At 48.5% G+C, this 26,286-nt stretch overlaps 2 protein-coding genes across 10 annotated transcripts in view; one reads left to right on the top strand and one right to left on the bottom strand.

Annotated features, from left to right (window-relative positions):
* The window catches only part of kcc (solute carrier family 12 member kcc), a 114,765-nt gene extending 93,525 nt beyond the window's left edge, over positions 1–21,240 (bottom strand). For 5 of the 6 annotated variants that reach the window (XM_011139083.3, XM_019840811.2, XM_025299653.1 and 2 more), the window contains exons 1-2: positions 20,961–21,240; positions 5,287–5,346 (exon numbers count right to left, since the gene is read on the bottom strand). In XM_011139083.3, the coding sequence (XP_011137385.1) occupies positions 5,287–5,346; positions 20,961–21,039 (139 nt within the window). In that variant the 5' untranslated portion in view covers positions 21,040–21,240. Of the gene's footprint in view, positions 1–5,286; positions 5,347–19,486; positions 19,551–20,960 lie in introns of those variants that run through there. The other variant, XM_025299655.1, reaches the window with a different exon arrangement.
* Positions 21,241–22,172: 932 nt separating this feature from the next.
* Positions 22,173–26,286, top strand: part of Brd7-9 (Bromodomain containing 7/9) — a 9,183-nt gene continuing 5,069 nt past the window's right edge. Inside the window, exon 1 of one of the 4 annotated variants that reach the window (XM_011139080.3) lies at positions 22,173–22,420. The gene's annotated coding sequence lies outside the window, so the exon portion shown is untranslated. Of the gene's footprint in view, positions 22,421–25,520; positions 25,608–25,865 lie in introns of those variants that run through there. The other 3 variants (XM_025299661.1, XM_011139077.3, XM_011139082.3) reach the window with 3 other exon arrangements.

Raw genomic sequence — 26,286 nt, 5'->3', positions numbered from 1 at the left:
GCGAAGCTGCCTCGCACCCCCCTCACCCTCGCCGGTCCCTCGCGACGAACGTATCACCGTCAACGGGAATACACCCTCTAGTCGCGTATAGTCGCGTCACCACGTCTTGCTGCTTTTCCATCTGTAAAGAGTCGCTAGGAAGAATCGGGTCGCCCGACGCCGGGATGAAACGCCGGATGATGTACGTCCCGTCGGTCTCTGCGGGGAGTAGCGAGCGACAAAGTGTGTCGCGCAGGATTGGGCGAATTCGAGGTGGAAACTTGGGGAATTTGTTGTTTGGCAGAAACGTACGAAATGTACAAGTCGACGCGAGATCTCGTGGCGACGAGCGACGCGACGACAACGAGAGAGAGAGAGAGAGAGAGAGAGAGAGGCGATTGGAAGACGCGACCGACCGCTACCGAGATGGCTTCTTCATCATTGTTTGATGCGTTGAAAGTAATTTTCTCGCTACTTCCGACCGTCCATTCCTCTCAACCGCGTGTTCTTGGTTGCAACAAAATTGCCAGCCCAAAGCCGGTAAAAAATCGACTAAGCTGCACGACTTTTAATCCGAGATGGATTTCCTTCCGCACCTTTAGATCGACGTAAGTGTGAGAAAATGGATGGATGGAAGCGCGCGGATATATCCGTTTCCGCGATAACGGCCGGGAAGCGGATGGAAGTTTTCGCCGCCGTTCGCCCACCGTCGCATTGGTGTTCAGCGCGTTGTCCAAGTTAAGAAATTAATTTACGCGACAATTTACAATCAATCGCACTGCCCGTAATTATCTCGAGTCGGGCCGCGACCATCAGGCTGAATTCCGATTACCAGCCGCGCGACAAATTTTATTCCGCGCGCCGATAACGAGTGCTTTGATCTCTCGGTGCGAACGCTCGTAATTAATTATCAAGAGCAACCTAGCGCGCGTCAGGCGAGCGAATTGCGCGAGCGCGCGATAACGAAGCTGATCGATTCGGCTAAACGAGCGAGCGAATTCGCGGCGGCGCGCTGCGGCTGCGATTCGACGCTTCTCTCACTACCGATTGATTCGTCGAAATAAGCTCGTTATCGAATCAACCGGCTCGACTTTCGCGGAATGCGCCGCAATCCGCATGGACGATGCGTCTTTTCACACGTTCCGACGGACTCATGACGGAGCGCGTGAAAAGCCGATCGACTCGTTTCCACCTGCTTTTAATTCGTTACTGCGCGAAATGCCGATCAATAACGGGAATATTACCCGTAAATGTCAGTCGTTTTTCCAAAAAGTTCCCTCCTATTTGTCATCTTCCTCTTACCTCTATTTTACTTTGCTCGCAATCTCAATTGTTTATAGTTTGTCTGCTTGCCTCATTTGCTGATAGAAAAATCGTAACCGGCATTTTGCCAGTTTAAGAGCGGGGGGATTTCAGAGAATAATAAAAATAAATAAATAAATATACAATTAACGAATCTCCACGTCTAGAGATGTGCAAACTATTCGAATTCGAATCGAATCGAATTACTATACATTAGATTCGATTCGATTCTAATTCGAATCCCTATGATTCGAATCCGAATAATTCGAATAGGAATCAAATACATAATCATTTGCGTGCATCAGCTATAAAACGGGCCATCTGCTCCTGTGTATGTTTGAATCCTTAACTTGTAATTAACTTAACTTATAATTAATAACTTAATAATGAATTACTTTAAATATTTAAATATATATTTTACTTTAAGATGATATTATAATATATCAATATTCCCTTCCATATTAAAATCTTCGATCATTATTTGCGTGTTTAATAGTCGTGTTAAATTTTTTAATGATTCGATTCGATTTCATTCGATTCGAATTCGAGTGGAATTTCATAGATTCGAATCGATTCGACATAAAAATTCTTGATTCGCACATCTCTATCGACGTCGTTTTCTTTTGATATCTCGTAAAATTCGCATTTTCCACGTTCCACGATAATTTGGACGGCGCGTTTAGCAATCGACCGGCATGTTCGTTTAGCATTCGACCACCTGTACGTTTACCGAGACCTTTATCATGCTCACGAATAGCCATTTCTAATTAATATCCGCCACTGTTCACGTTCGACTGCTCGATCCTCTCGAGTTTCTTTCCACTCGTCGTGAGAGAACACGTCACCTGGCACGCGCTGTATCGCGCGAGACAATCCTGTCGCATCGCTTGCGTTCAGCGGGAAAAGCTGCTTTACAACTGTTGTAAAATTCGTGAATGTAACATGTTCTTAAATTCGGCTGAATGAATCCAAGAGCATGCGCCAATCAGATTCGCGAGTTTTACAACAGTTGCAAAGCAGCTCCCCCCTCTCTCTCTCTCTCTCTCTCTCTCTGCTGAACGCAGCGATTAAGGAAACTGGAGGGTCACACTGAGAGAAAAGTATATGATATTTGGAACTATAATGATATAGTAACTAAATTATAGTCCGAAATATCATATTTATAGTAAGTATTACCATAATATCGGTAATAATTACGATATAGGCATAGTATAACCAAATATATAATATTTTCACTAAGAATTATAGTAAGTTAAACTAAAATTATTGTACGGATACAAATATAAAATGGTAGGTAAAGTTACTCTTTTATATAGTCGGTATTACTAGAATATTTGCTAAATGACGACAGATGTAACTATATGAATATTAAATCTCACTATATTTGTGAATGAGAAATTACCATATATGTGGTAAAAGTAACTAAATGATTATTTAAGATCATTGACTATATATTTGTGTTTATTCTACTATATTTTGCAGATTCCACTATAAACTATGGTTGACGCCAAAATGAACTATAAAATATAGTGAGATTATAGTTCATTCAACTATATTTTTCTATCAGTGCAGATCGCTGAAAAATCATGCTTGTTTCTGACAATATTTTGCGACGAACTGAATAAATGTGCAAGAATGAAAATTTTTATATTTATACAACATGTGAAGAGTAGAAAAATGTTGTTTATTAACAAATACTCACATAAATATACGATATATGTAGCTAAAATATATTCTAGTTTTCTTTTCAGGTTGTCGTTTTTGCAGTAATATCTTGGCTCTCGGTGGTCCGATCTGAGGGAATTTTAGCTAGAAATCTTAAGGAGGCTTATCATTATCCGGTGAAGCGCTAGAAAAAAAAATCGAACAAAATGAACAAAATGGCAGCTATTATTAGGAAAAAATTCCAATTTCTTTTACAATAAAAAAATTAATATCTCGAAATGAAATATTTTGACGGAGTTGTCCATCGTTCACCTGACAGCCAGATGAACAAATATTACTGCTTTAAAATTTCAAATCGATACGAAGCTCAGTTTCGCAGAAATCACTGCAAAAAGTTGAGCAATAAAATTTCGAGAGAAACGCGTTTAAAATTTAAGTGGACGTTATACTTATATGAATATTTGTTAATAAACAAAATTTTGCTACTCTTCATATGTTATATAAATATATCAAAAATTTTCATTCTTGCACATTTATTCAGTTCGTCGCAAAATATTATGAAAAAACAAGCACGATTTTTCTGGTAATCTGACCCTCCCAGTCCTCTTAACAAGCGGCGCTTTATCTCGTTGGAAAATTGCAGCCGCGCAAACACAAGACACGTGTGTGTCAAGTAAGAAAATCGGCTGCGCTGTCGGTCGAGTCGATGCAGGCGAACAACAATCATCGGCGTCAGGATAATGCGTGCAACCTTGATGGCAGTCGCCCGCCGCGCCATACGTTCGCAATCGCGCGCAATTAAGGCGCGTCATCGCTAATTATTGTTTACCTAACAGCTTAGCGAAACTGGCGTGACACGCCAGTCAGTTTTGCCGTCGCATGTGCCGATGATTGTTCTCCTATCCAATCTATTCGTATAGAACTCGCCGGTGGAATTCGCGAAGGTCGAGTGGACGCGATTGTAAAATTCAGGCGAACAGAATTTCGCGGTGAATAATAAAAATGCGAATGAAATTTCACTGTCGACTCGGAAACGCACAGAGGATACGAGGCTGTGTGAGCGTCGAATGTAGGAAAGGGGATGACGAGCGCGAAATCGCGCGTCTGATTTGCGGCCATCTTTAATGCACCACCGACTCTCGGCCGATCGCGTGATTTACGTTGACGCTTCGCCGGAAAAATGACACGTCTGTTCGCGGCTCGTTCTCGATTTCTGCTCCCCATCGCCCGTGCGTGATTCGCACCTGTGAAATCGGCGCACCTATGCTGTTCAGACGGCGGCAGCGAGTTCCGGTGCTTCGCTCTCGACTTCCGGAGGGTCGCGGGGCGCAGTCACACAGCCCGAGAGCTTCTGACCCGAATCGTCGATTGTTGTCCGGCCGCGGGCAATAAATTCGCGAGGGTAGATGCGAAAACGGGGTCTCCTGTCTCCTCGACCCAGTTCGCGGCCGCCGCCGCCGCCGCCGCCGCCGCCGATTACACGCACGGGGTTATAAGCTTTCCGCGGCCGGAGGGAGAGGCGCGCTTTCCCCGAGCGCGTGTCGCTCCCTCGCGACTTCCGGCGAGTCGACCGGCGCGGCGAGACTCGTGAATTGGCAATTGGTTATCTTTTTCGATGCCGCTGTTGTTCAACGGCTTCGTTCGCCGGGCAAAAGTGGGCCACGCACGATCGAGCACGCGATCGGACCTGGCGATTCGTTTATGCGACGAAAGCAGTTCCGTCGCCGAGGCGACGCGAGAAGCGTCGTTATTCGATTATCGTCGCGCGCGAGAAAGGGAATATATAAATCGGCCGGGCTGTTATCGGGATTCTTGCGGAATTAGCCTGGTGAAAGTCGTAAGATATCGCAGATCTTAAAGATAGCAGCGAAGCATGCGACCGTTGCTCATCGCGCGAAGAAGAAAGGAGTGGTCGAAGGAGGCACAGACTCGAATTTATTTCACTCGAGAAACTAGAATAAATCCCGTCTCCTCCGAGACTAGAAATGCGTGTTTGGCTCTCGTCCCGACCAATCTTTCTCTCTTCGTGTGCGCCGCGTGTGATGTAGTCGAGGCGGACGAGACATCATTCGCGAGGATCATCCGCGAGGAGACGCGTTTGACGCGCCTTCGGGATCGATGCGAAGACTTTCCCGCGATAATCCGTGCACACGTCCGTCTTACTTCCGCCGTCGCGACGCGTTCGAGTTTATCGCGAGTACTTCAGCCCGCTCGCCGCGGCTGAAGTACTCGGCCTTTCGACGATCCGCCATAATTGAAGCCTCTCTTCGCCTCGTCCGCCTCGCTTGTTGCGCCTAGAGACTTTAACGCGATTGTTGTTAAGTGCTGCGGATTACTTACACGCGCTCGTAGATATCGCCACCAGATGCTCCAGCTGCGTGCCATTCGGTGCCTGGTCCGCTGGACAGAAAGAAAAGGAGAAATCAACGACGCCGTTAATTAATCTCTCGCTCCACGCTCCGCGAGAAATAACGCGTCGAGCCGCGCGCGCGCGCGCGCGTTTCACGCATTCGCGTCACGCGAACAATAGCCGCACCCTAAAATATTCCCCCATAAAGAGGCCGGAATGTGTGTCGGTTATAGCGACCCACCTCGGCCCGAGGTCGACACGTACCGCGGCCGAGGAGATTTCGCCGTAATATTACCCGTCGACATCTCCGCGCCTGCCGAGCCGGGTATCCGCTCGTATCAGCCTTAATTTTCTACATCCATTTGTACAAGGAAGCCACCCCTCGTCCTCTCGCACCCTCCCTCCTGCACTTTGTCCCATCCCGCCGCGTACTCCTTAATTTTTAACCCGATCATCTTCCGCGCGATCTTCGCGCTTCGTCGTGTTACGGAAGAGGAGACAACTTTCCGTTGTAAAAAGGGAACGAGATAAAGTGTGAGGGAGAGAGAGAGAGAGAATGTGTGTGTGTGCGTCTTCACGACGTGGTTTTCCTGCACAGATTTATGCAATTCAATTATCCGTCCACGATGCAATTCGGCGATTTCATCTCGCGCCAACGACGCTCGCCCCCTCCCCTACGCCATTTTTCTATCGACCCGAGATCAATGCCAGCGAAGCGTATCTAAACGTGCATTCATGGCACGGAACTCGCGGCAACTTTCAGCTTCCCTTAACGGTTCTCGGGAGAGGAGAGCGCGAGAAGCGGCCGATGCAATTTTGCCTCGATGCTCCTTCCGTAAATCAGACAACAAGGTCCCGCGCGCCGTCGCGACTTGTAATTTTCTGACGAGTCATTTCGCGCCTTCTTCTCCCCTTCTGCTCCCCTGTGGGGAACATCACAGGTGAGTGCGTCTGCTAAATATCGAGTTACGTCGCTTTTAATCGCGTCACAATGGCCGCTTCCTTCTCGACGTCCGCTCAGGAGGCGAAAGGTGTGTGTTCTCGCCGTCGGCTGTTGTCGCGACACTGCGATTGTGCCGCGACGTTTTTTTTTCCGCATGTTTACACGTCTTTTGTGAAAAAGCATTATTCCTTCAAATCGCTCGTAACAAGCGCGCGGTCGAGGCGCCACGCCGGGGGAGACTAATTATGCACCCGCGAGGACGAAGGACGCGAGCGCGCTCGGCCGGATCGAAAGATGAAGAAGGAAGATGGAATTAGATTATTCTGGCAACGGCAGAGCGCCAATATTTGTTTTGCCACCCAGGTAGGACTCTGGATAGGCAGAAGAGAATTAGAGCGGGCGGACGGACGGGCGGGAGAAGGAGGAGGAGAGATATTGGATGAACGAGATGAATTAGTTCCTCGCCCGATAATGCACGTATAACACGGTAAATATTTATCCTGCCGGCCAATTTTGACGCCGAAAACGCTTCCACCGCGCGAAGATCATTATTGCGATTGTCTCTAGGAATGGGCATGTGTGTGCTTCTCGCGCACACGTAACGAAGCTCATCGGCCTTGCGTCTCATCATTCACAAGGGAACTTCAGCAAAGCGAAAATGCTTGCAACAAGTCTGAAGATATTAATTCAGACATGGAGAGAAAAATGTCTAATTGGACGAGACGATTTTTTCCGATGAAGCACCAACAATTCTGGAAATTCCGCTTTAAGTTGCCAGAATTTAGTTTCAGAAAATATCACGACTTGCGCAAAAGACAGTTGCCGCACTCGACTAAGCATTTTTCTCCGTGAAGGGCGTAAAAACATTCCAAAAGAACGGAAAAAAAAGAAGAAAAACAGAAAGGAGAAAAAATTCAGGAGCGAGAGCGAACAATCCTCTGAAGGAAAAGCGATTCTTCCGAAAAAGCTCTGAAAAGCCGCGAGAGAGATATCGAGGAAATGTGTCGAGCGGAGAAAAGTTTTCGTCGCTCTCTTCATGGTGGTGTGTCTACGAGTGGTCTATCCTCTCCCGCCGTAAGCGGGGGAGGATAAATCGGGAGCGCTGAAAGCGAGGCTCCTCGAGGAGAACGTTTGATTCTCCGGCCGGCTGCATCCCTCCGCACTCGCGAAATTTCGCGTTTGATCCTGCGACGGCGGATCCATGCATCAACGCGATGATGAACGGCCGCCACGTGTGAGCGCAGCGCAACGCGCACAAACGACGGACAAACAACGTCGTCCTGTAATTTCGACAATCAGAGGGAGCGGGCCGGCGAATGATGTCCAGGACAACTGCATCTTGTCATTGAAGCGCCTTGTAATCTCGCTCGTATCAAGGCTACACCCGTGGACTCGCATGTTGCGCGCGCGCCAAGATGCAGGTGTTACAATTGTTATTTTTAGAAAACACCTCCGCGCCGCGCGACACGTCGAGATTGTTCGACTGTCGTCTCGCACGCCGCGCGCGGCAATGTCTTCCCCGCCGAAAACGCATCCCTTCGCTCTTCCGAGAAAAGCAACAAGGCTCCGTTCGAGCTGGGGTTGCCAAATCCAAAAGTTCAAATTACCGGACACTTCTTCTTTGGTAACAAAGCCAAACCGGACTAAACCGGACAGAATATAATAATCATAACGTTACATTAAATACAAAATATGACAAGAATTTATTTACAATATTAATTTCCAAGCAATTTTATAAACAAGATTTGATTGAATAAAATAATAAGCTATTATATAATAAGCTTTTTTTAATATACGAGGGCAGTCCTGAAAATTTCTCGGCCTAACAATGAGAGAAAAATTTTTTTCTCTCATTGTTAGGCCGTGAAATATATTTTATTTTTCAATATAATCTCGTGAAACTTCAATACATTTGTTCCAATGTTTCTCCAATAATTCAATACCATCATTAAAGTGTGATTCTTTTCGCTCTGGTGTATCCAGTGATGGATCCAAGTTTGATCAATAGTTATGAAACGACGCTTGAAATCCATTTTATTTTGCTTCAAACGATGCAAACACGCTTGAAAAATACGCATTCGAATGCGCTTTTGATCAATTGTTAGCAAATGCGGCACCCATCTTGCACAAAGCTTTTTCAACCGGTGCTACTACTCGAATGATTCGACAGATCGAATAAAATTTTACATGGCTTTATATCAGGGATGTCACTTTCCAATACAATCGTAGTTTGACAGTTTCTAATGCCATATATGTGTCAGGTCGAGAACTTTTCAGACTGCCTACGTATATATGGAATGAGATGGATCGGCAGATCATCTACCTAGATGGCTCTTCGTAGCGCTCGATCGTTTGTAGTTTGAAACGGAGAGAGAGAGTTGCTAAAATCGGAAAAACCGGACATACGACGTCCGGTTTGACTTATCAACCGGACACTGGACAAGACTTCTGAAAACCTGACGGTCCGGGTGAAAACCGGACAGTTGGCAAGCCTAGTTCGAGCGCGCTGATTACCGCACAGCACGAAACTGTGGCGACAAACCGTGGCGAAATTGAACCTGTCTGGTCACCGCTAAGTATGTTATCTACAGCCTGAGCATGAAACCCGCGGCTTCGTCCTCGTGCAGCTCGTGCATGTACAAAAATTAAGTTCTCGGAGAAAAGAACTGTTTTGACTCCAGTCCCTTCACGCGCGCGTTCTTGTTTCGCCGACGACAAATCCTCTCTCGCCCCTCATCGCGTCCAAAAGCGCGATTATTATTAGCGTTGCGATATAGTCCGGGGACGTGCGTTTCCCAAGCGACGGACGAATATAAACGACCATAACCGTGTCCGGCAGGTGTGAGAGAGAGAGAGAGAGAGAGAGAGAGAGAGAGAGAGAGAGAGAGAGAGAGAGAGAGGGCAAAAGGAGGAGGAGGGGGAAGTGGCCTACGATTAAAATATTTAACGCCGAAGGCAGCTACGTGCCGTTTCGCGGAATAACATCGCTCGAGGGCGGGCGAAACCGTTAGCGTTAGAGTTGAGCTGGTGAGTGACAGTACGCGTGCGTTGCATAATACATTCCCGTCGAAGGTAGCTTAAGGTGGGGTCCACAGGGTTTCATCGACCACCTGGCGCGGCAGGGTGGAGCTTATAAGCCAGACGACAGCGTCAGCGCGCCTTTTCGCGCGCGAACGCCTTTATCCTGCTCTTCACTCTCACCTTTTTGCCGTCACTGAAATTCGACCCGCCCGGTGACGCCGATGATGATGACGACGATTCGGGGCGCTTCTCGACGCGAGAAAAATTCGATCGCGTGCGTCACGCCGACTCGCGCGCGTTTTCCATTTCCCGGCCGTCGGTTGGACCTGAGTCCGAATTCCGTGTCGAATTAAAGTCGCCCTTCCTCTCCTCCCTTCTTCTTGAGGGACCCTGTCACTTGTTCAATCACCTCTATGAATAAATGAAACGAACGGAGGACGGGCCTGGTCCGAGTCCGTCACGCTCGGTTTCTAATGTGCCAAATTCGAAGGGACCGCGCGCGCACGCGCAGTAGAGGCTGCCTCGATCGACGATGAGGCACACTGAGACAACCTGTACAACGGCCGGCGTAGCTGGCTTCCCCAAGGCCTCCGTCGATCGGAATCAGCGATACCAGAGCACTCTGCGCCCGATAAATCGCCGGCACTGTATCGACTGTCGGAAGCCCGGAGAACGGACTTGGCCGCGCCCGGAGCGAACTTCGACCTTCGCCGCACCTCGCCGCGCGTAACATTATCATCGCGGCCCCTCGCTATCGCGCGAGATATCTTCGTCAACGGTTCTTAGCGGGGTGCCCCGCTGCTTTTCTGGCCAATTGCTAATGCCAAGATGCAACCGCATCCGCGAACGACGGTCGGCTGTGAGTCCGAAACGCGGCGCGTTTCAAAAACAACGTAAAAGGACAAAAGAGAAAAAGCCTCAATATAAAAGGATCATTACCATGGCGGATTCTCGATCGAGGAATGCGAAGCTTCAATCGTCCGAAATGAGATCGCTCAACGAGACAGACAAGCCGGTGGGGATTGCAAAAAGAGAGAGAGAGAGAGAGAGAGAGAGAGAGATAGAGACTCGGCGGCGGTCGAAAGGAGCAGTTTGAAAATTCGCCACGACGAGAAGCCGCGATTGCGTAAGAGAGACGTCAATGAGAACGATATCTTCAAGCGCGCGAAGCGGCGACGCGAAGCGGACACACGAAGCGCGGAGCGTGCACGCGGACGGCTCTTTAACGATTATTTTATTATTGGCCCAATTACGGCATTATTGTTTTCATCGCACGCGCGCGACTGGCTGGTTCCAGCTCTCTCTCTCTCTCTCTCTCGCTCGCTCGCTCGCTCTCTCTGTTTCTCGACTCGACTCATCGCGCTCGCTCGTCGCAAGTTATCGCCGGGGTGATTCAACCGGCCGGATTTTTGCCTCCAATTCCGCCCGGCGCGGCGGATTACGGCGCTTTAACCCTTTAACCCCGCTTGAATTCCCGAGTGCGCGAGTGGCCATTATTTGAGATTATTTCAGAATTGGAGATCGTGCTGAAAAGATACGCTCTCGAGTCTCTCGAAGCTCCGCCAGCGAAAAGGAAGGTGCCGCTGAGAGGCCCCGCGCGAACGCTGTCAATCGAATTGTACCGCCGCGAAGGAATTCGTGCGTTTCACTCGCGCGCTTACATTTACATACATATCGGTGCGCACTCCGCCGCACCGGCGAGACTGTTTTAATGTGTGCGTAGTACGCACGAGTAGCATAAAATTGCAAATTTCTGGTTGCCCAACCGTCGCGACTGCGTGGTCCCCTCGCGACTTCGGTAAGAGGTCAGCGCGAAATTTCGTCAGTCATCATGCCGTTCAATCGCACAACAACAAAAGGTCGGCTGTTGGAAGGAAAAGTTGAGAGCGCTCGTTTAACGCCCGGAAGATGGCCGAGAGATTTCGTTTGCGAAATTATCAAATCCTCGAAATCAGATTATCTCGTTTCTACCTGATTTCGCAAACACGGCGAGCCTTTTGCATCAATTCACAATGCCTGCGTTTCGTTCTTGCTCGATTGGATCGAAAAAGGTGTGCGTCTAATTGCCGCAACGTCGGGTCGCAACGTACAATATTCGTGACGTAACTGAAATTTCGTAGCGCGACTTTCAGCGTGGCGATGCCGTATTTTTAGCATCGCTGAGAACAAAACACGCGGTCTCCCTCTCTCTCTCTCTCTTTCTCTCTCCTTCCCGCTCCCCTTTATATCTTTCGCTCCCTCTCTCTCTCTCTTTTTCTTCGGTCGACCTCGACTGTCGCGATATCGTGCGGGAATTCGTGACGTATCGTCGGGAATAAATGTCAATTGACACGCGGGACTCCTCGTTCTTTCCCACAGCGCGCGGCGTTCTCGCGCGTCGAAACGCGAATCCGCTTCATGAATGAAAGACCGCCGCTTCGTCGCTTTTCGTGGAACGCGACGCAGAGGAATTGACCGTGGGATCAAACCGGTATTGTCCGCTTAAGCCATCCCGTCTCGAGGCGTAAAAGCCGCGGAGCGTTTGCCAGCGACGCGCGGTCATTTCCTTCTTCTCGTACGTGAGATCGATTTCTCCTCGAACACGAGAATTCCAAAATCGCTCACGTATCCGAATCGCGGATGATAATCCGCACAGTCGAAAATCGTTCACGTGAAAAATGGTGAGGAATGCGGGAAGAATGCGCTTTGCGTCTGAAAAGACGCGGATACGAAAGGTATCACTTGAGATCGTTCCGACTTCATTCGGAGTCTCTCCGAATGACGAGGGAGGCTCCCGGCAATTGCCAAATTCTGAACAATTTCCGAGTCTGCAGATATTAAGCTTAGATATACATAACACAATGTCTAAGTTAAGAGGATATTTTACAAATTTCTCTTTTAATTTGTCTTACAACAATATTACATTGTTTCTTTTTTCAGTGGATGTTTGCGCGCACAGAGTCGCTTTCAATTTAAGTTTCGTACGTGCTTTCTTCCTGCGCGCTTCCAGATTTTTCGGAGCATCGAAGAAATGTAGAGAGAGAGAGAGAGAGAGAGAGAGAGAGTGTTTCTCGGAAACGATGGTCGTTCCTCTAATTTCGGATAAATAACTCGGCGGCATATAAATAAAACCGAAAATATTATGTTACAGCCTTCTATCTACTCTGCTTCGTGTACGCGCTTTAACGGTTAATTAATGTAGTAGACTTAAGCGAACTTCGTATAACATTCTCGCATTACCCGGGACTTCCGGTGTAGCTCGCTTAAGTCTGCTAAATAATTTATTGCTCAAGAATTTACATGTACTCAGGAAGTGCTCCGGAGCTACAACAACTAAATAATTAGCTACTGCAAAATCATCGAGGAGTGATAAGAATTTATCCACTCAACAGCCGCTAAAAAGTCGTCGAGAACCAAGTTATTATTAACCCTCGGAGGATTCCGTGTCCCTTCTTCCACCCTTGCTTTAAGTTACGCAACTTTAAGAGACACAGCGTGAAACTTTTCGCTCAAATGCTCACAAGCGACGAGTGAATTTCACGCCAACGGTATTATATACAAGATATATAAATTATACAGATTGTATTGACAAATTGACCGAGACGCCAAGTTTCATTAGATGCAAATTGCGTGCTCCGTATTCACACGCTTGCTTAGTGGCGATTTGTCCAACTTTTTCTCACACGCCGCGGCAAGTCGTCACCCGCGGCGGAACGAGAGGGCGTTTAGCATAATTTTGGTGAACGCGTTCGAAGACTACGTGTCTCCTTCTGGCGACACGCCAGTGCGCCATGGCGAAATGTCGGTTTGCGCATAATATCATAATATCACGCTGGCATATCGTGTCGCACGTGGAAACACGCATCGTTCACGGCTAATAGTCGTGACATTTCGCCGTCACTTGCGTCGCGCGCGTTGTGCCCCGCGACTGTGTGATCGCGCCTCTCGCGAGTGACGGTCCTGTTAACTCGAGAGAGATTTGACCGAAGCTTTTCAACAATCGACGGTTAAAGATTAAAGTTACTCTCGTAGCTTCTCCTACCGGAGAAACCAGTCGATCGACGAAGAAAGAAAGTTCAAGGATATCTCCTTCGTCACATTCGTTTGCGAAATCGAGATAAATATCTTCGCGTAACTTTACGTCACCGCTGTACTTTACGCAGTTTTATTTATTTATCTAAAATTTTATTCTTTTATTTATTACTTACGTAAGATTCCGTACATTTTACTTGGTAGTTTTATTTACCGTCTACATGGAGCAATCTGCGTTGCGAGATCTTTCGTTGCTCGGCGAAGCCGATCGAGATTGATCGCAGCCGAGATCGATATTATCGCGCGGAAAACGATGATAAACACGGGAACGACAGCGGAGACTCGGGAAAACATTTTCCGCGGAGGAGCTCTTCGCGCGGGTGGAAACGCGGGTAAAAAAGTTCCCGGCTGGTAATCGCGTCTTGAGGTTTCGAGTGCTTGAGGGCGCTACGTGCTTCGCGTGACACCCGAGCGCGAATTTCCCGCACGTGCTGCAGGCGTCCACGCATTACTATTTTATCGTTATTACGAAGCATAATTTACTCAGCGGCCTGAATTTCATCTCCTCGAGCGCAGAATAATGACGTCAAGGCTTCGCGCGGTTTTTTCGGGCTCTCACACACTACTGAAAAAATAATGAAATATGTACAGGTCCGATTATAATGTCAAGGCACATGTGTAAATTTTGCTTGCGCCTTGGCACTGCAAACTCCGCCGAATTTCACGGAGCAATGGGGAATCGCTCGAGATACAACACTCATTAACACCGACACTCGCACAGACACACAATCGGAGAAACGCGTGTTAGCCGGCGACGCCGGCAGCTTCGATATTTCAACAGCCGACGAAATTTTTTAGTTCGCAATGTCGAATGAGAAGTGCAACGGCCGAATAAATTAATCACGGAGAAAACGTACGAAAGCCTGGTAAATAAGCGATAAAAAAAGGCAATCTCACGATAATCGCCAACTGTCGCCGGTCGCCTATCAATGACGACGCGATTCGACGCTCGAGAGATCACAATAATCAAGTTTTCAGGGCCGTCCTCTATGTGATATTTACCGGAAGCCCAGGTTTAAATTTATTCAAAATTTGCTTCAAAAGTGCCGCCAAGCATTGATTTGTGCCTCCAATAATAATTCTGCTCCCTCAGAATCCCTATTTCTTTTTGTCAACCTCTTTGAATCCTATCAAAAAATTCCAATGTCAATGAAAAGAAATATAATAAAAATATTGTGAGGAAAGAAAGTGTGTTGTTTTCCATTTGCCAGCTTATTAAATTTACCCCGTTTATCCTTTAGATCATTCAATATCTTGTTAAATCGTTTGACATTTGTTTATCGCACACTTGCGGTTAAGCAAGTTGTGCAATGCATTGTTTATGGAAATTGTGGAAATTAAGAGTGAGGATTAAACGGAGAGTCACACCTCTCGAGATTCTCCGTTGAAATTCTCTTCCTTGAATTTCACGACTGGAATTTGCGAGGCGTTGACTAAGGCAGAAGCCAAATTTCGCCGCGGTTATGCGCACGCAAACAGACATGCAACAAGCATCTTCATTGAACATTCCACGTGCTAAATACAACCGGCTGCTCGTCGGTTCGACTCGCCTAATACGAAGATCGGGTTCAATGTCAACGCGAGACGAGAATCGCTCCGCCATACTTTGCGCTAAACACGTACGCGGAATATGGGCAGTTGTTTCATTGCGATCCAAAATCGATACTCCGCCAAGCACTAATTACGACTGAACAATTAATTGCAGTACACAGCGAAAGTTCGCTGGCTGACGTTACACGTTAATACACAACAAGATATATTCTCCAAACAATTGTAACAGCGCGATAGACTAGACAAGATAGAAGACAAAGACAACTCGATATCGAGAGATCACACGTCCCCTCCCCCCCCCCCAAATCCCTTGATGAATCTATCCTCTGAATATTCCGCTTACTTCACGATTAAAGCAACGAATTTCTAAAGCAACACGTCCCGAAACAATGCGGGACACATCAGTCGATCGGGATGCATTTAATTTAATTATTAATAATGAATTTCACCAATCGGGATGAAATTATCCGTATAACGGTCGACTTGCCGAACGAAGATTTTCATCGACTATAATTATATGCCCAACACCGCGGCGGAGTAACAGATTTCCAGCTCGGCAGATTCCACGTAAATCGCATGTAGGGAAACGTAGGGCGAGGCAAGGGCGCAAGGGCGAGACTGCAAGGGACACGAAACGTCCGCCCGCTCGATTATCGATCATCGTCGATTCCGCAGTTGTAACGGCAACGCGAGCGTGCAAACTGCACCCTTCCCCTTCCGCCCTATGGCAAACCCACCCTGTCTCACGCTCTGCCGCCAAGGAGAGCTTTCTCATCAGCAAGGCGCGGCCTTCGCGAGTGATTCTCATGCGAAGGTTACGGTACGGGTCGAAGGTCAGCGGCGGACCTTACGCGGCCGGATTTCAGCGGTTGACTAATCCCCGATCGCATTTCACGTCCGCCTGCGAGAGAATGCAGACTACCCCGCTACTTATTCCTGGAAACACATAGCGGCAGCTGCAGTCACGGAACGTCCAACGAACGCGGCGCGGCCTTCCCCTGTGCGCGGTGTTTATCGCGTGCCAAATTAAACGCGCCTTCCGCAGAAGAGCGGGCTGACGCGCGTAATCGTGCGAGCAAAGGACGCGGGTCGCGCGCGGATATTCTAATCCTGGAGTGGCACGCATCTCTCGTCGGAGCGTTCTCCTGGATGAAACTTTTACGACCGGCGGGTCGCTCGCGTCCGCCCATTTTTATGAAGCTCGAGTCGCATCGTATTTATCTCGGGTGTGGGCGTGCGTGCGTGCGTGCGTGCGCGTGTGTGTGTGTGTATGTGTGTATGTGTGTGTTTGTGTGTGCGTGTGTGTGTGTGTGTGTGTGTGTGTGTGTGTATGCACATGGGAGAGGCTCTAAAATTGCACGATCAAACTTGAAATACATTCTATGCTATGTCTCCTCAATGCGCAATAAACCTGAATTTTTCCAATTTTTTTTAGAGAAAATTCGATGAAAGCCGACTTCCAACTTTTTATCGTTCCGATCGCCTCGACAATACGTCCTGATTATGTTTTCCTCCATTGAAGGAGATTATTTTAATACAAGACGATCACATACTAACGAGACCAAGAATATTTTCTCTCTCTCTCTCTCTCTCTCTCTCTCTCTCTATCTCTTTCTGTTTCAAAATTATACTCAGAAACTCAAGAAAGACCTCTTCCGTCCGTACAAAAGACTCACAATAGACAGACATATTCAAATCTATAAAAAAAGACTAAGAGCACCCGGATAAGTGAGAAAAAGCGAATAAAAAGTGAGATTCGTAAAAACTTCCGTCTTTCCTCCTCGGTCTATAATTACCGTCGATATTAGTCATTATATCAATATTAGTCGACGTCATCGAGATGCGTCTGCGAAATCACGAAGCGGAGCTCTCGAAAGCGCTGTGAATCACCGTCGAAAAATCTGCAAACAGTAACGGGACGCTAAACATCGGTATCTGTTTTAGCTATCGCGTGTCAAAACGATAAGATCTCGCGGTGGGTCGCCACGAATAGAACGAACGGATCGCATGAGAAGCGCACTTCGACCAAATCCACGAACATCGTCTTGATGCACAGGCTCTGTCTTAATAACACGAAATCCTTTTTCGAATTGCAGTTTCCGAGTATAAAAAAGCAATAAATATTAAACGTTGAAAAAGGTGAAAAGGAAAACGTTCATACTAGTTCTCGCTACGTTACTTACTAGGGAAAATGTATCGTGGCGCGAACCAAAATTTTGTTGTAATAACAAAATAATTTGATTAAAATATGCCCAACAAAACTGTTTAGTTCCTGTAAACAAATATCTTGTTTGATTACGATTTGTTCGCGTAACGTAATACTTTTGTTATAGCAACCAAAAACCTTTAACTATATGAATTTTGTTAAAAATACTACAATTTTTTCTTAATATATAAAATCTAAATTTTAGTACACAGGAAGACAAAATAGTATCCATTGGGCATTATTTTAGTTTATGTAAAATAATATTTCGTTATTATATAATTTTTATGGATGAAATAACTAACATGCTTAATTTTTATATACGAAGTCTAAGAACAAAATCATTTGGTCCAGAGAAGAAAACAAGAAAAATATATTTAGTTGAGACAACTGAATATTTTGTTATATAAAACAAGATATTTGGTTGCTATTAAAAAATGTCTCAACTAAACAATTTTTTGGTTAGAGATACTACATTTTTTTCCTAGTGTACGCAAACGCGAGATTACGGGATTCAGAACGACCGCATCATAGGGCGACGTCGAGAGCGAGTTAAATCGGTACGTTCGAGAACCGATCGAGAAGTCGAGCTTTCGAGCTGAAATTCGTCTCGGTCGCGGTCGCGGGCGCGGGCGCGCGTTTAGACGCTACTGCGCATGCAATAAACCCCGGTTATTGCCGCGGCGACAATTACCGTCTGATGTGCTGGCGCGCTGCATCGATTCGCGTCGAGCGATTTCGCTTCTTGACGCGCGACGGGCCTTTATCGCGTTGCAGTTCGCTGCGCTTCGTTCGCGCCGATTAATCCGCAAGAACGGGCTCAGTTTTTTTTCGGAAACTCGACTATACGCTCGCGCGGCGAATCCGACACATCGCGTCTTTTTTCTCTCCTTTTCTCGTCTGATGTCGCGAACAATGCAGCGACGAATGCGCGAACAAAGCGGGAGCTTGCCTACGGCTCTGTTTGCTTTAAACGAGAGAGAGAGAGAGAGAGAGAGAGAGAGGGGAGGGGAAGGAAATATATATTTCAAATACAATTATACCAAGGAAACTGTGAGAAGCAAACGGGCGAGACGAGCGCGAGGAGGCGGGCCCTCGTCGATGACGAGCGAATAAATTATCCAATTAACTTGTTCGCTTAATTCGACGAGTCTCGGCGCGTATTTATGGCTGACACGGAAAAACAATGAGCGGAGCGGTGCGCGTCAGTGAAAATGCCGGCGCCACTTTGTGTCACGCTGGCCATTAATTTATGTCGATCGCCGATCCGCCAATGAGATCGAAAGACCGCGCGCGACCGTTATTAGACGGAAATGCCGGCAGCGCTTAAATTGTCATTTATTAATACGCCCAGGATGATCGCTTCCCGATAAAAATAGCCGAACTTCTTCACGCCGCGGAGGAGGAGGGGGAAGTGTTTTGAGAGACACACGACGACGTGTGCGGACGCGAGCTCGCGTCGAATCGATCCGTAAACCACTCCGAAGAAAAATAAAATAAAAATAAAGAAAGCATATATATATATATATATATATATGCTATCGATAAAACATCCAAGCTTATTGTTCCACAACTTACGAAACAACACACTTGCCACATATCGGTGTTATGCGTGTTGATATCTCTTTAATTTAATTTAATTTAATTTAATTATCCGCGGACGAGTATCGAGTATTTCGAATTACTCTTCGACAAAAACATCCTATAAAGATGTTTGTGTAATTTGGACGATTCCTCGATGATCAATCGTCCTCTCGATAGTCTATAAATTGATTTTTAGTGTTACATAATTGAGAGAGCGAGAGACAGTCTTGGTTTCCTCTCGCGTGTCTCTTCGCCCGTAGAGCTTCGACGTTACATCGCCCCGTAGTATTGTTTTTCGAGGCGAAAAGGCGGGAGGCACACAAATTGAGTTCTATTGTCTAATCGCACAGTTGGATGTACACTAATAAGAACAGATCTACATTCGCGTCGATCGTTCAAAGACGAATGAAGATTGATCCTCGTGCTGATGGGGACACGCTTGCAATCTGCGCGGAGGGAGAGAGGCGTTTTCGGAGTGCGACGGAGCGTGACGCGCGGGAAATGCTTATGAAACTCCGTATTGATCGCGTCTACCGCCAACTTCCAACACGATCGTTCTTAATCTCCGCGGTAATGATGATCGATCGATCGACCTTGAAACAAAAGCTCTTGTTTCGTCTCTTTCCCTCTCTCCCACCTTTCCTCCTTCTCACGCTCTCTCTCTCTCTCTCTTTCTCTCTCTCTCTCTCTCTCTCTCTCTCTCTCTCTCTCGCGCTCTCTCTCGCTCTCTCGACACACCGATTCACCCCTTCGCTTACGCCTACACTTACGTGCGATGCCGCGTGAAGGTTAAAACAAATTGGATGCGGATTTTTACCGTAAGGCGATTTCCGACCGAGGAGAGTCGCGCAGCACCGGCGCGTCATGGCGATAAACTATCGACGTGCGATAGACGACGGTACGTTATTCGTTGATCCTCGTTATCGCGAGACCCATCTCTCATGGGGGAAGCCGATGACACACGCGCGAAGATAGAAACATACGCGAGAAACTTACGCGGTGACTTGTTCTCGCGGGCGTTTTTGCACGGCCAATTAATTAAGTAGCTCGACCCGACACGAGCGTGCGAGCGAAAATAATCACGAACCCACATAATCGCCCGTACACAATCGTCGTACAGACACGCGACGATGCAACACGTAGGGAAGTCAATGATGAAAATACACGCGAAGACACGCGAGAAAACCGATGACACTTGTCGCGGGCGAGCGTTATCGAGAGACGTGAGTCTCGAGTTGAGAGACACGACGATAATGACAACTAATCACGTCCAAGTTCTATTAGTAAGTCGCGTGTCTGCGGTAACGTGGGAGCGACCATCCTCCTTGACCAGTGCCACGTCCAAACTCCCACGTTAAAAAACATCGCCCACCGCAACAATAAAAAGGCAATAACAACAGTACGCAATTACGTCAGGCAAATTGCTCCCGCGACAACAACCGCGCGTAGAGAAGCGTTCGCTTAAAAAAACGATTGAGAAATTCCACGCTTAAAAGGCCGCTATCTCTCTCGACGGTAATTCCCTCGATAACGTCGCATGGGCGGCTCACCGGCGAGACTCTGCACTTGCCTGTCCGGCGACTAAAGTCGCTCGGAAAGAATCGACACGAGGAAGCATCGGCCGCGCGTTCGAAGCAGCGGAGCAGCTCAAAGCGATTCTCGATCGGTAGTCAGCTGTCAGCGATTATTGATCTTTACTGTCAGATCTAAAGACTCGGACCAATTACCAGGACGAGATATTCCTCGTGCGACTGCCGTGTCCGCTCAACGCAGCCATCGTTATCTCCGAGGGAATAGAACGCCGCGCCGCGCCGCGCCGCGCCGCCGGATCGGGTGGTGACCTTCTCTCGCTCGGCGGACAACATCCCAACTTCTCCACCCCGTCGAGCGAACGACGCGCCCAGGGAATCACATGCCGCCGCGCCGGGTCAGGGGGGGTTTCGACCCGCGACAGCCATGCGCCGCGTCTCCGCGAGCGTCCGTGCGAGCGAGCGAGTGAGAGAGGAGCGACGCGAAGACGGCCGCGCGTGAACGGAACATGGTGGGTCTCTCGCACGCACTCGCCGCGACCGCCGCGCCGCGCCGTGCCGGCAGCTCGCGCGTGTCGCACGCGACCGAAATCACGGATTCCGCGCTGTCTGCCACCGCGGAGCACGTGCGGCACGACGCCAACAACAGCGGAACCTACGGAAGCACGCAGCGTGGCACGCAACGTGCGCTCGCCGGCTGGCTCGCTGTTCCTGCGAACGTACACGCACACGCGCAATGCGAGCAAACCAAACACTACTCACCGTAATCGTGCGCCGGTGACGACGGTTGCTGCGTGTAGCGCGCGACGTTGCTCGTCGGCGTCACTCGAAACCTCTCCATCGTCGTGAACGAGTCCGCCACAGCTCCGTTTTTACTTTCTTTTCTGACGGACGGCGGCGACGGACGCGCAGGGGCGGCGGCGACAGTCTCCCGCGGGATCAGACGCGCTCGAATTAGACGACGACACTCGATGCGAACGACAAACGGCACGTTCGCGCGTCGCGACTCGCGTGCGCATCGCCCATTCGCCGGCTCGAAATTACGGGACGCTACTGTGCGCGCAGGCCGCGCGGCGCGGCGCCGTTGCGTGCCCGCTCCGCTGGACGGCGCTATCGTTTGCCGCGCTGGTAGACGTCGCCGCCGCCGCGAGTGGGGGTAAGGGCAGTGACTAGAGAAGGAAGGGCGACGTGAGCGCGACGGAAACAGACCTGCCGGCGGGGCGCGGCGGCGGCGGTTCGAACGTGTCTGGCTTGGCTCACGGAGAGTGTCACGTGGATAGGGAAGAAAGAGCGAAAGTTGGGGAAGGGAAAACGAAGGAGAATGGAGGGGGAGTGCGGGGCAGGGGGATTGGAAAAATACGCTGGTCGAGACAAAGCGATGGATAAAGGGCAAAACGGACGGAAGAGCAGGAAGAGGAAATGAAAGAGAGAGAGAGACTGAGAGAAAGGGGGGAGAGATGTGATGAAGAAATAAAAATGCACCGCGCCGATGAATGAAGTAATTTAAGATGAGAAACGGAGTTGCTAATAACAGCCCCTTAACTGCAGTTTCCCTCACGCGATATTACTTTTTCATTGTTTAGCGACGGGACAAATGATGGGTGAAATGTGCAACTCTTTATCTATCTCTCTTTCCTCGAACGTGCTGAGTTTCGTTGAAACGAAAGAACGAGTGTTCTTGATAGAAAGTAGAAGAGACGTGTGACGCGGGAAAATATAGATATTGCAAGCGCAGAATTTATATTTTAGCAAATGTGGAGTCAGAGATCAAGTTCGACTTCGACTTCTAGTTAGACTCAGCTTTGTTGCTTTCAATGGAAATGAATTATTCATTGACCAAGTAAACGTTGTTTGCAATCGTTCGCCAATCGTTGTAGCCGTCTTAGTGCATTTTCATCGTAGAAGGGGGCCGCCGATTTGTTGCCACCGAAGCAGGCAGAAAATCGATCGAAACTTGTTTAATTTAGCGAAAAGTAGGACAGACGGTAGACGGTAGACGGCAGGAAAAGTATGAGCTACGCTCGTTCCGTCTAAATCTGACAAAAATTAAGTTATCGACAAGGAACAGACAGAGGCGCGCGGGCAACGATGACGAGACAAAAAGTATCGGGGAGGAAATGAAGCGGTGCGAAAACATGACGCGACACAAAACACCAGTAGAACCGTGGATGAAATCCGAGAGCGCCGCACGGAAGGAGAAAGGAACGAGATTGACGAGGAAGGTGAGTCTGCGCGTTATCGTAATTATCTTCGAACGGAACAGTCGCTGCATCGGTTCCTCACGTATCTTTTTTATGTTGTTCATTTTAACTTGTATTATCTTATGTAGAGACCGTCACAATGGCGACGATGACACATGTTCCTCCATACCTATCTTATCCATACCTAATCCCAATGACCAACCTCATCTTAAAATAACAAACTAATAGCTATTATATCCTCGAATTTCCATCGAATCTCTCGTCATCGGTCATGACTACCCTCGCAAGAATTTAATCTTTTCTCTTCCAAACTTACAGTCTGTAAAGTAAGAGCGTGCACGGGTTGACGTGTAGACAAATTTATTTTTAATGATTTTTAAGTACATGGATCTGTTGTACTCCATGAGAAGAAAAATGCTATACCATTAATAATGAGCCCAGTCATCACCGGCATTGATAATTGCCTGGCATCTCCGAGGCATACTTTCCACTAAGTTGACTGCGTATTCGTTCGGTAAAGACCTCCAAATGAGACGAATTTGTCGTGTCAGCTGCTTCAAAGTGCCACACTCTTTTTCCTCGAAGCTTGTGCTTCAGATATGTCCACACATTTCCAATGGGATTTGCAGATCTGGCGACTGCGATGGCCAATCAAGTGTGACGATGCCAGACTGCTCTTTTCACTCGGTGCAAAGCTTGCTCCGGTGTTTTGGGTCGTTGTCTTCCTGTAAGATCCAGTCCTCGTTTCTTTTTTATGAAGCATCGTTCAGCAATCGGCAACAAACACTTCTCATAAATTTTAAGCATTAGGGTCGGGTTCCGCTTAAACAAATTCACAATTTCTTTTTCCATATTCGGCGTCACTTTGCCTATCCGAGCGCCACGTTCTGGCAAGTCATCGACATTTTTGATCTTCTTATATCGCTGAACCCACTTAGCGACGAACGATTTTGACTTTCCCATGTATTTAGCAGCCACTGCATATGACATTTTTGGTCCTTTGGGGCGGGAACAAAGGAACACAGCCTCGTAGCGCGATGCGTATGCGTGAACTCATGGCGGTTAACGTGTTTCTCAGGTTAGAGTTCGACGCCAACTGAATCTTTTGTGACACAAAAAGCATTCGCGACAAAGATTTCATCTATCGGCTCACAAAAAAACTAGGACGATATTTGAAGCCAACTGCCATTTATGCCGTACAAGCTCTTACTTTACACATCGTATCATCGTTATTTCCCCGCGCTCTACGAAAACCTCCAAGTTCCTCAGTTTCCGGCTCTCGTCTGATACACATCAAATTCCAAGGCAATTCTCGAGCTGTCCTCCATCCTGTACGTACAAGCGGCGACGTGCTCTCGATTTGAAGACAAAATAAATCATACCAACAGTCCATGTCAAAGTCATTTCACGATTCTCCTCCATCAACGATTGTTACGCTGCAACACATAGCTGCGACGATCGTAACAGTCCGCAGTATCGGCTCGCTCTCACTGGGGAACTACGTTCTCGCTTCTTAGGCATCAACACATCTACAGCGATATTTTGCATCAATATCATGTACAGTTATCAACATCGAGCACTATAGCATGAACAGGAGGTCGGAAAGTGAACAGGACGTTACAAGTCCCAATTATCTGGAAAATTTTCAAAGATACTCTCACATACATCTGATCGTTTTGATTCGACGCTGCGGTATCTGCGCGATGTAATTCAACTTTCTCTACCCATTATTGTACTTCAAAATAGCATACATGAAGATAGCGCTAATATCCTTCGTGCGATACGGCACGAATTATCGCCACGGTGTGGACACCCAGTGACATAACGAGTTCGCGCAACTGCATTTCATTGCACTTCATTAGACACACATACACACACACACATAGTGAGAGAGAGAGAGAGAGAGAGAGAGAGAACGAGCGCGCCTGCATACGCACGTACCGCGTGTGCGATAAAAATGCATAATTTCACGGTTACGCGACTGTGCCGCGGTTCGTTACGTGGCGGTGCGTGTGGCGCGCCGCCGGAATGAAAGAAAAAATTTAATCGCGTGTCTCGGAGCAGCGCTCTTGCGAAAAGATATCCGACAGCCGACTGTCGACGCGCGGCCGCCGCTTTTTGTCGAAACCGCCGCGAGCGAGCGCGTGAAAAACGCGCTGCTCATTATATAAACCCGCGCTTATTATACGTGTATAATTACCGTGCAACGGACATTATTACAGAGCCGTTACTGGATTCCTGCCGCTAAAATAAAACTCGGCGGTATCGCGAAAAGAGATAACTACCGACTCGATAACTCGCAGGTAGGAAAAAGACTACGCAGCCTAAACTTCTACACGCAGCGTCTCAAAGACGCCCAAGAGACGTCTCGTGTCCTCTTCGGGCATTTCCTAGACGTCATTAAAACATCTTTCAGAAGCCGTGTCTGAGTGTGCAACCGCTTCTCAGATAACAAAATGTTCTGAGATTACCCCGAGTGCATTCTTTGGACACTCTTTGGGCACTCGCCAGCACATTCCGGACGTGTTCAGGATGATTTCCAACCTGATGTCTCATCCGCTTTCTGTCCACACTATCCTTCTTTCTCACACCGAGAAGTAAATCCCGCTACGTTATTTTACTGTCCCGACGTGAAGTTGACGAACGTCAACTTCACGTCGCGCGTGCGTTCAAACAGCGGCGAAATCCTATCCGTAAAAAATGCATTTTCCACCGCCGTTGTCGCGGATTTCCGTCCGCGGCCGTTTGTCATCATCTCGCACTTCGCGACGACGATTTCGGCTCGGCGGACATATCGACGGTAGAGAAACACCGGCGCGCCGCAGAAGACAACGCGCGGTCTCGACTCGAGTGCGCGCCGAGCGCGCACGTCCGGCATTGCTTTTCTCTTTCTTCTGTATTTCGAGAAGCGCCGCAGGAACGCACGGCGGCGTTTCTCCCGTTCTATCCTCGTCTCTCTCCTTCTGCTTCACTTTCTCTCTCGCACGCTCCTCGCACGCTACCTCACTCGCTCCCTTTCTCACTCTCACTCTCACTCTCACTCTTTCTCTCTCTCTCCCTCTCTCTCTCTCTCTCTCTCTCTATCTATCTATCTCTTTCTTCGTCCCTTCCTCTTTCGCTGTCCATCTCCGGGCATTTCAACCGGGAAACAGCTGATCATCATCCCTTTAATCGCGCCGTCGAGAGTCGTCGTCGTGCAACTTGCAAGGTGAGTCCCTCGGGATAACTCCCCGCGGCCACGCCGAGCGTTCAACAAGTATTCTGCGAGTCGCGATCGGCCGGCGTGCGGACGTTTCGCCGCGTTCGAGCGAGCGTTGGGGTCGAGAGCGTCGAGTACATCGGCGCTCGACCTTTGTAGGTTAGGAAGGGCTTTTTCCGGCCGCTCAGTGCTGCGCGCGCGCGCGAGAACGACCGTACGGGACGCGCATGGCCGCTCCGTGACTAAATGGCCACCCCGTGGGCATTTCGTCGAAGCTTGGTCGTCGCGCGCGATCCCACCTCCCGATCGCGTCCGTTCCCGCGGTCGAAGCGCGAAAACGCCGCGCCGGGAGGATCGTCGGCCATTGGCCAAGCGGTCGCGTGTTCTCGTGTTCTCGTGCTCTCGTGAACTTACCGTTCAAAGTTTCCTCGCCGAAAGCAACATGTACTACACGTCCCGGACGTGGCCGCCATGTCCGCGATTTCGCTCGCCTGTCCTCTACGTCATCACCGTCGGCGCGCCGTCAGTCGCCGTGAGTCGCGTCTCGAGAACGCGCGTCCGGGTGCGTCCGAGCGCTGTTCCTCCGGGGGATGTTCCCGCGACCGGTCGCTGGCTTGATCGTCCTCAATCATCCGCGTGCACGCGAGTACCGGCGTTCGAACCGCGCGGTGGAGCGCGTCATGGCGGC

The sequence above is a fragment of the Harpegnathos saltator genome, unplaced genomic scaffold (assembly GCF_003227715.2).
Source record: "Harpegnathos saltator strain DR-91 unplaced genomic scaffold, Hsal_v8.6 scaffold288, whole genome shotgun sequence".
In the NCBI taxonomy this organism is placed as follows: Eukaryota; Metazoa; Arthropoda; class Insecta; order Hymenoptera; family Formicidae; genus Harpegnathos; species Harpegnathos saltator.
The sequence above is the reverse complement of the archived record's forward strand: the minus strand, read 5'-3'. Positions and strand labels throughout refer to the sequence as shown.